Here is a 10,549-nt window from a genome sequence, read left to right as displayed (position 1 = left end):
TTTTTTTTTTTTTAAATAGAGACAGGGTCTCATGTTGCCCAGGCTGGTCTCAAAAACCTGGGCTCAGGCAGTTTTACTGCCTCAACCTCCAAAAGTGCTGGGATTACAGGCATGAGCCCAGCTGAAACCATTTTTCAATTATTACCTTGAGGGGTTACTTATTTTGATGGTTGATTACTGAAAGAGTTGCTTTTTTACCCTCAATTTACTTTTGGAGGGTAACCTTGTCTTTATTTAAGTCTCCTACCAATAAATGTTAAACGAAAATTGGTAGAATACTTTGTGTCACTCATATGTATCCAACTGTGGGGTCATATTTGGAAATTGCCATGTCTTAGGGTAAAATACCTGGGAATATCTCATTTTAGAAGGCAAGATAAATTGTAGCCCCAAATATTTGAAAGGATCATTGTGTAAAATAGGGAGTTGGCTTATTTTTCTGTTTCCCCAACGGGCAGAGGATTGTTTACAGGTAGAACTTACAAGAAGGCAGAAGAATGTCTTAACAATTGATGTCATTTCACAGTAGAATAGGTTATTTCTTGATGTAGGAGGGTTGTGGGAAACATTCAAAGAGACAGTAGGTGACTGGTAGGTTGAAGTGATTTCTATACAAGCATACTTCATTTTAATGTATTTTGCTTTAATGCACTTCACAAATAATTGTGGTTTGTTTGTTTTTTAACAAATCGAAGGTTAGCGGCGACCCTGCATTGAGCAAGTCTATTGGCACCATATTTCCCTCAGCATGTGCTCACTTAGTATCTGTGTCAGCATTTTTTAGCAATAAATTATTTTTAAATTAAGATCTGTACATTGGTTTTTTTAGACAGTGTTATTGAGCGCTTAATAGACTACAGCATAGTGTAAACCAAACTTTTATATGCACTGGAAAACCAAAGAAATTTGTGTGACTCGCTTCATTGTTATATTGGCTTTATTGTGATGGTCTGGGACTGAACCTGCAGTATCTCTGAGGTAAGCTTGTATTAAATGAGGTGAGATGTTTCTAAAGTACCTTCCAAAGTTTAAGATTGCTATGATAATGTCATCTTTTTCCTTGTTGCTGAACACTTGATGCTACTGGGGAGCATTAGCCTTCCAAGTCTTCTGTTCTTTGGAAGTACTTCATTAGAACTGCAGTACTTCTGGAGTACCGTAGTTCACCAAGTATGCCTCTTAACTTTTTCCTTAGATGGCAAAGGAGTATATCTGTGGAATGGTTGACCGAGTGGGAGGGCAGCAGGCAGATTGTGTGGTCCTGTAATGTCTTGTAGTACTAAGGTTATTAAATGATCATCAGATGACCTTGTCTTCCTTAGCCTTAGGCTTTGCCCAAGTAAACTGGTTAGTTAATGGTTATTGAGGTTTGTATGCAATGAAGCATTTGTGGGAGATTGGGAAGATACTATCTTAGCTCTAAAAAACAGTGTTAGAATGTACAGGAAAACAGCTTGGGTTTCTCTTTCATACATATGAACCCTATCTGGGAAGTGACCTCTGAAATCTCCAGAAGTCCAGGATAAGCTTTTGTATGTTTCGTATGGCATACGCTTACAAATAATTACATTTTATGAATTGCTATATATGTGTATATGTGTATATGTGTACATTTGTATATATTCCTCACCACAGGAGAAATAAAAAGTCTAATTAGCGTTCTTAATGCTCATCAGAATAAAGACATATGCACTTATGTTAGCATTCAAGTAAATATTAAATATTTCTAAGACTAATGTAGCATATTGACCTTTTTGAGTATTTATTTTATTTTTATCATATTTGAAAATTAATTATGATACCATTTATATTTTATAGGATCTAAGCCTTTCCCACGTTATGGTTATAAACCCTCCCCACCGAATGGATGTGGCTCTCCACTGTTTGGTGTTCATGTAAATATTGTCTTTTATTTGATAAGTTTTATAACTAGTAAATCATGGAATACTTTTGGTGATATAAGACTATCAGCATGCTCTTAGATTCACAAATAATTTAGCTGGGTATAAGAGTGATCAGGTTTATTAGATTCTTTTTGGCAAAACTCCTAACCAAAGTAAATGAAGTAAAGTTGTTTTATTTTTGAATCTTATAGATGTTCATACTATTTAAGTGATATTTCCTAATATTATCACATACATAGTTGAAAAGTTTGGAGTACAGAAGTAATACTACTTAGAGGGAAAAAGTATAGATAAATCATGTTTTCTACATTAAAACAAGACTAAGTGGGATAGCTGTGTGGTGGTTGTAGGAGTGACTGGATCTAAGCCAAGTATTATGGGGAAAAAAATGTTTATGAGAATGATTCCTAGACACAAGGATTTTGTGTATAAAGTTATTTAAAATAATTGAAGTTATAGATTCAGAGTAATAGTATCTTCGGGGAATGGAGAAATATTTAAAGATCAAAAAACAACAAAATTTGAGTTGTAGGAAAGTTTTCTGTGATATTTCACATAAAGTAAATTTTATTTGGAAGGAGAGGCCACAAAACACTTTGAATATCCAAAAATCATACTTGCTTAGCCCCTGGAGAATTTTTAATGGACTTAGATTTATCTTTCTTTTTTTAAAACTTATGTTTTGTGTTTTGGACAAATGGAAGTTTTGTTACTGACAGGTAACTGTGAGTGTTACCTGTGCAGAATAGGAAGCAGTGAGGCATGGCTGAGAGAGTAACATGGGTGGGTGTGGGTAAGTGTAATGGGGAGATTTATAACACGGAAAATATTTGTAGCAGAAATGGATTTTGGAACTATCTATACAGCAGTCATTATCATTTATGCCTATTTAATCTATTTGAATGTGGTACTTCAGCAGAGGAGTTTTGCATTTCATTGACAGTAATCCATCCAAATGCCTTTTGCAGCTTAACATTGGTATCCCTTCCCTGACAAAGTGTTGCAACCAACACGACAGGTGCTATGAGACCTGTGGCAAAAGCAAGAATGACTGTGATGAGGAATTCCAATATTGCCTCTCCAAGATCTGCCGAGATGTACAGAAAACACTAGGACTCACTCAGCATGTTCAGGGTAAGGATGTTCTGGTGGCTTGGGGATGAGTGTACTTTTTAAAGTTTTATCAAATGCTTTATGTTTTAGTATAGGGTTTGTCAATAGAAATCTTTCACATATATTATCTATTGTGACACAGACTTCAATTTTCTGAGGTGAGGAGCTGATGATTTTGTAATCTAAAATGATTTATAGTCACAGAAGCAAAAAGCATTAGGAAACCTTGGGAGAGTAGGGGTGTCTAAGGCCAAGAGAGAGAAGAATTCATCTACCTTGTACCCTAAAATATATCTCCAGTCATCATGTAACAACCTAAAGTAGCTAATGTTTGAAACTCTGATTCCAGTTGTCTTAGTCCGTCTGGACTGCTGCCATAGACTGGGTGGCTTACAGACAACAGAAAGTTATTTTCTACAGTTTTGGAGGCTGGGAAGTCCAAGATCAAGGCACTAGCAGATTTGGTGTCTGATGAGGACTCATTTTCTAGTTCGCAGCAGATGCCTTCTAACTGTGTCTTCACTTAGTGGAGAGGACTAGATAGCTCTCGGGGGCCTCTTTTATAAGAGCACTAATCACATTCACCATCCTTTTGAACTTAAACACCTCCAAAGGCCTCACCTTCTGATTTCATCACTTTGGAGGTTAGGATTTCAACATCAACTCCGAAGAGACACAAACATTCAGACCATACCATCAGTGAATTTAAGAGTATTGCACACTGGATTTGGAGTAGGAATTTCTAGAAGACTTGTCTTTACCTGTTTCTGTTGGGAAGGTCCCCAGATGACCCCCAGGTTCAGTGATTTACTAGGAGGACTCATGGGACTCAGCATATAGTTGTACTCACTGCCATGAGGTATTATGGTGAAGAGATACAAAACCAAACTAGCAAAGGGAAAGGGTCCTTTGGTGTCATTTTTAAAAGGAGAATGATGATACTCATCTCATAGAGTTGTCATAAGGATGAAACGAAGTATTTGTGGAAATACAAATAAATCACCATTCAAATACTAATAGTTATAATATTTCTCTACTGTCAAGCCAAAGAACATATCATACACTGAAATCAGAAGAGGCAAGGCAGGAAAGGAAAATAACATTTTAAGCACTTATCATAAGATACTGTGCTAGATATTTTATTCATGTTTTCATTTGATGCCAACAGAAACCTAAAGAGGTAGGTGGTGTTATCCCCATTTTTCAAGGAAGGAAACGAAGGTTTAGAAAACGGTAACTTGCCCCAAGTGAGCATTTAGCCTGACTTTAAAATCTGTGTTCTGTCTATTACACAGTATTCTCCAAATAGTCTCATATTATAGCCCTGATTCTAATATCCTAATAATTCATGTCAAGGAAGAAATCTCTGCTGCAGGTAATCTTGAATTCACAGCCTCTGTCTCCCTTTGCAGCTTTTGGCTAAAGTAAACTAGCTGTAAACCTGAAGCATAGATGGATTTATTTCCTGTTTTCTGATCTAAGAAGAATGTGAAACCAATAATCTTGTGACCTCCTATTTAATAGTCATAGCCTCTCCACTTCTGTGGTTGGTTGTTTCTTAATGGCACCGTCTTTTGGAGAACTTTGAAAATGTTAAGATTTTGTAATGACAAGTTTCTTCCTTAACATGAATATTTTGAAACTAAAAGTATTTGGATAACTAAAAGTCACTCTGTGCTATATCTCTTTTAGTGTAACATGTTAAGATAATCTCACCTGGATGTTTCAGGTTTCTTAGAATAAGAAAAGTAAATAAATCACCTTTTCACAGTCTTAAAAAAATTTAAAAACCTGACTGGGCCGGGTGCGGTGACTCACGCTTGTAATGGGAGGCCTTGGCTGGTGGATCACTTGAGCCCAGGAGTTTGAGAGCAGCCTGGCCAACATGGTGAAACCCCACCTTTAACAAAAAATACAAAAATTAGCCAGGTGCCTGTAGTCCCAGTTACTCAGGAGGCTGAGGTGGAAGAATCACTTTAACCCAGGAGGCAGAGGTTGCAGTGAACCAAGATTATGCCACTGCACTCCAGCCTGGGCAACAGAGTGAGGTGAGACCTTGTCTCAAAATAAATAAACAAACAAACAAATAAACAAACCTGACTGGGGAAAAGTACTTTTGATTTCTATGCTCCCATATCCCCAAGTCAAATTAGGACATTGGTCAAAGAGATTGGATTCCGTTTACTTTAAGCCTCTTAACTGATGTATGATCAGTCCTCAGAAGCCATTGGCCATAATGAAATGTTTTGAGGTTTCAATTTTTACACTTTGTTTCTTCCGCACCTAAAACATTTTTTCTTAAAATGCAAATTTAAGAGTATTATCAGACATCTCTTAGTGATTATGTTTTTCAAATAAAAAGAAAGTTAACACTGATTAATCAGTGCTATTTTAAAAGACTCTTATTTGTCTAGTTTAAACAATTGGGCCAAGCATGGTGGCCCACGCCTATAATCCCAGCACTTTGGGAAGACAAGTTGGGAGGATTGCTTGAGACCAGTCTGGGCAACATAGTGAGACCTCATCGCCCCTTAAAAAAAAAAAAAAAAAAAAAAAAAATTAGCTGGATGTGGTGTTGTGTATCTGTTTAAAATTAAAAATTAAATTTAAAAAATTTAAATTAAAAATTAGCTGGCCATGGTAATGCCAGCTACGCAGGAGGCTGAGGTGGAAGGATCCCTTTAGCCCAGGATGTGGAGACTGCAGTAAGCTATGACTGCACCATGACACTCCAGTCTGGGTGTCAGAGTGAGACTGTCTCAAAAAAAAAAAATTGGGTTGAACAGTTGAATGCATACAAAAAGTAAGATGCATGATAAAGAGACTAAAACTGGAAGTCTATAGATATCTACATGTGTGTATGTAAATATGCTACAGCTTGTGAGAGTTTGGTGACTTTCATCTAGAATACATTTCAGTGCTCACGAGGGATATGCTTGTTGCTGTGCCATAATGTGTAACATAGGTGAAAAGAGAGCAATGCAGTTGCCCAACAGTAATCCCATTTTCTTATTTTGCAGCATGTGAAACAACAGTGGAACTCTTGTTTGACAGTGTTATACATTTGGGTTGTAAACCATATCTGGACAGCCAACGAGCTGCATGCAGGTGTCATTATGAAGAAAAAACCGATCTTTAAAGGAGATGCTGACAGCTGGTGACAGATGAAGATGGAAGAACATCACCTTTGACAAATAATTAATGTTTTTACAACATAAAACTGTCTTATTTTTGTGAAAGGATTATTTTGAGACCTTACAATAATTTATATCTTGATGTTAAAACCTCAAAGAAAAAAAAGTGAGGGAGATAGGGGAGGGCACACTTGTCTTCTCAGGTATCTTCTCCGGCATTGCTTCCTAACTTATTATGCCAAACGTCTTGACCAATATCAAAAACAAGTGCTTGTTAAGCGGAGAATATTTGAAAAGAAGAATATAAACTTAATTTTCACAACCGTATTTACCAAAAAGATCAAATATAAAATTCATAAGGTCTATGCAACATTATCTTATTTGGAAATATGGGGAAATTATTACTTACAAGTATTTGTTTAGTATGAAATTTTAAATACACATTTATGCCTAGAAGGAACGGACTTTTTTTTTCTATTTTAATTACACATAATATGTCATTAAAGTACAACATAATATGTTGTTTCTCTGTAGCCCGTTGAGCATATGAGTAAGTCCCATTTCCATTAGGACTACTTACAAGGACAAGGTTTCCATTTTTCCAGTTGTAAAATTGGAACCATCAGCTGATAACCTCGTAGGGAGCAAATCCAGGATAGCTGAGTATTATGTAATATGCCTAGAAGGTGATGTGAATGTGATTCAGAAGCATAGCCACTCCTATTTTATGAGCTACTCACATGACAAATGTTATCTTTTGCTATAACCTTTGTTAAGTTGGAGAAAAGATGGATTTAATGAGATAAATGAAAAGATACTTAACATAATACATCAAGGCACTATTTGCTGTTATGCCTTGTTATTTATTTCCCAGCACTTGTTTCTTGTCATAGATTTTTTAAAGACTATAACCTTTTACTAACTGTGGTCTTACTAAAATTTGTGCTTGATACTGCTTTTCAGTATCAAAGCATCCCTTTAACTAGAGCCAAAGGGATGGAAAAGGCAAGATATAAATAACTGCCTCTTGTAGATCTCCTATTTATATTGAAAATTATTACCATATGTTTAGAGCAAATCCCAGAAAATTTCAACAGCTTCTGAAGATGTCTATGAATGTGGAAAACTTTTCAATCTCTTGGAATGCTCAGTTATGTTCCTAGACTGGTCTTTTCTGACTACTGGTTGTTAACCTTTCCGTAGCCCAGGACCTCAAGCCATATATATCCTTTGGGTATAACCCATGGCCAAAGTTATTAAGATGAAATGACTTTCAAAGTCAGAGAAGGACAGCATAGGGAGAGGCGGTTCTTTGTAAGTCATTACAGGTAGAACAGGGAAGAAGGAAAAATATGTTCTGCAGAAAGGGCCATGTTCCTAACTTTGGAGATGTGTCATTGCCAGGAACCTAGTATCTTCCAACTTGAATTGGTGGCAGCTGTTCCACTGAGACAAGGCGCATGTATGCCTTGTGGCTAAGTGAGCAAACTGGGCTTCCTCTTAAATGTTTGGAATCCTCAATTGATTCTTTATTTCAAACCTTTATAAAAGATACAGTTTTGTAAGCCATTATTAATAATTAATGCTTATCGGCCAGGCATGGTGGTTCATGCCTGTAATCCCAGCACTTTGGAAGGCTGAGGCAGGTGGATCACTTGAGGTCAGGAGTTTGAGACCAGCTGGCCAACACGGCGAAACACCATCTCTACTAAAAATAGAAAAATTTGCCGTGCGTAGTGGCGCATGCCTGTAGTCTTAGCTACTCAGGAGACTGAGGCAGGAGAATCACTTGAACCCAGGAGGTGGAGGTTGCAGTGAGCCAAGATCGTGCCACTGCACTCCAGCCTGGGCAACAGAGCAAGACTCTATCTTAAAAAAAAACAAAAAAAAACTTAATGGTTTATCAATATTTATTATTGAAATATTTGTCCAGATAACTTTACACTTATAATGAATTCATGGATTTTGTTAGCAGCATTGGCTTTCTCAAAAGGACAAACTCAGAATATCTTTATAAAATATAATTCATGATCACAAATTACACAAAAATCAGTAGAAACAGTTTTTATGTTCAGATTTTTAAAAAAACTTGGAATACTTTTAGATTTACAGAGAAGTTGCAAAGATACATGGAGCACTTCTGTGACCACTCACCCAGTTCCCCTAGTGTTAACCTTTTATTTAACCGTGAAGAATTTGTCAGAAGCTAAGTAACCAATATTGGTAATTACTATTAACAGAACTTGACTTTATTTTTCAGATTGTGCTAGTTTTTTAATTAATGTCATTTTTCTTTTCCAGGATCCAGTCTAGGATACCACACTGAATTAGTCATCATGCCTAATTAGTCTCTGGTCTGTGATAGTTCCACTGTCTTTCTTTTTCATAAACTTGACAGTTTTGAGGAGTACTGATCAGGTGTTTTGTAGAATGTGCCTCAATTTGAGTTTGTCTGATGTTTTCTTCATGATTAGAGTGGGGTTATGGATTTTTTGGAAGAATACCAGAGGTGAAGGTCCTTCTCACTGCATCATGTCAGGAGTTACATGCTATCAGCTTGATGGTGTATTAACTTTGGACACTTGGTTAAGGTAGTGTGTGTTGCTTTTTGCTGCTGAAAATTACTGTTTATTTTCCCTTTCCATACTTCTGTTCTTTGGAAAACAGTCACTAAGTCCAGTCATGGGAGGTGGTGGGTGGGGAAGATTACATTCAACCTCCTGGAAGTGGGACTATCCATATGTAGTATTTGGAATTTTTGCATATGGGAAATTTGTCTCTCTCTCCCACTCTAATTTGTTTATATCAGTATGGACTCATGTATATTTTGTATTTTGGGTAACACAGTATTTATTTGTTGCTTAAATTGTCCAGCTTGGCTATTAGGAGTTCTGCCAGGTTGGCTGCTATGTCCCTTTGATGTGCCCATCCTTTTGATTTTTGAGCACTTCCTTGCTTTCTGGCACTACAAGATGCTCCAGGTTCATCTTGTATATTCCCTGCCCCAATGCTAGAATCCCTAGAATCAACCCCTCCTCCAAAGAGCCCTGGTTCCTTTTGTTGGAGAATCATACTTAGAAACCAAGAACTGGGCATTAGATGTGCTTGTTGCTACTGGGATGTCATTGTTTGCAGCAGAATTGAGAAATACGTAGGTATATTAACCCATGCATATGTACACATCTGTAATTATTATTGTAGGTGTGTACACAGCTCAATGTGAGTTTGTACTGCTGTCTTCAACTCAAAATTTGTCCCAACATTTTATGGCATATATTTAGATTTTGAAGTTGATATTTTCCCAATTGACAGAATAAACTCATTAAAAGCGCAAAAAACCGAGAACTAACTTTCAGCAGCTCTTTGCAAGAAATGTAATATTGATACTTTAAAATAATACTGCCTTCAAATGATGCCTGTCTCTTTAAAATCTTTTGGCATAGTTCTTCCAGGGACAGATATGGCGGTATTTATTTCATAAATGGAAAAACTGAGCACAGAGCTGTAATGAAGACAGAATTGAGATATGAGGGCAAAAGCTAATTAAACACATCTTCACAGGTAGCCTTTCTTTCAGTGAACCTGTAGACTAGTCCAGTAATACTCATTAAAATTAGTTGTTAGAGGCTGGGCATGGTGGCTCAGGCCTGTAATCCTAGCACTGTGAGAGGCCAAGGCAGGCAGATCACTCGAAGTCAGAAGTTCGAGACTAGCCTGGCCAACATGGCAAAACCCTGTCTCTACTAAAAATACAAAAATTAGCTGGGCATGGTGGGACACACCTGTAATTCCAGCTACTCAGGAAGTGAAGGCACAATAATTGGTTGAACCTGGGAAGCAGAGGTTGCAGTGAGCTGAGGTTGCACCGCTGCACTCCAGCATGGGCGTCAGAACAAGACTCTGTCTTGGAAAGAAGAAACAAATTGTTAGCCTAAAACCCACTCTCTCTAAATTTAAAAGAGTGATTATTTCTTTCAGTATTTATAGAAGTATGAGATTATCAGAAGGTGTGATGCACAATGCTCATTATTTTATCACAGTACAAGACAGGTATAACATCTAACAGTAAAGAAGATGGAATCTTTCTATAAAAATTCTGTTATTAATAGTTGACTGACTTCAGTAACTTTGAGGAGTAGAATGAAACTTATTAGGCAAGATCTTTTCACATACACTATGTTGCATTGTTCAACATTCATAGAAATTACTTGCAATATATTGATTTAAGCCTTATGTGGTGACTGGTGCTATATTTGAAGTAGCATTTTTAGTTTGCTGTTTTTCCTCACTGCTTAATCCTACAAAAACCAACCATCTGCCTAAAAAATAAAAGAGCAAAAATGAGTCAGTGCAACCAGTATATGAAAAATAATAGTTATTAATAAAACTATAAGGGGA

The 10,549-nt window shown here is 36.8% G+C and overlaps 1 protein-coding gene across 2 annotated transcripts in view; it reads left to right on the top strand.

Moving 5' to 3' along the window:
• PLA2G12A (phospholipase A2, group XIIA) overlaps window positions 1-10,549 on the top strand; it is a 19,937-nt gene extending 9,388 nt beyond the window's left edge. The window contains exons 2-4 of one of the 2 annotated variants that reach the window (XM_011970561.1): window positions 1,819-1,895; window positions 2,873-3,038; window positions 6,038-10,549. In XM_011970561.1, the coding sequence (XP_011825951.1) occupies window positions 1,819-1,895; window positions 2,873-3,038; window positions 6,038-6,156 (362 nt within the window). In that variant the 3' untranslated portion in view covers window positions 6,157-10,549. The remainder of the gene's footprint in view (window positions 1-1,818; window positions 1,896-2,872; window positions 3,039-6,037) is intronic. The other variant, XM_011970563.1, reaches the window with a different exon arrangement.

The sequence above is a fragment of the Mandrillus leucophaeus genome, unplaced genomic scaffold (genome assembly GCF_000951045.1).
Source record: "Mandrillus leucophaeus isolate KB7577 unplaced genomic scaffold, Mleu.le_1.0 Scaffold956, whole genome shotgun sequence".
NCBI lineage: Eukaryota > Metazoa > Chordata > Mammalia > Primates > Cercopithecidae > Mandrillus > Mandrillus leucophaeus.
Note: the sequence above shows the minus strand (reverse complement) of the source record. Positions and strands in the feature narration are given on the sequence as shown.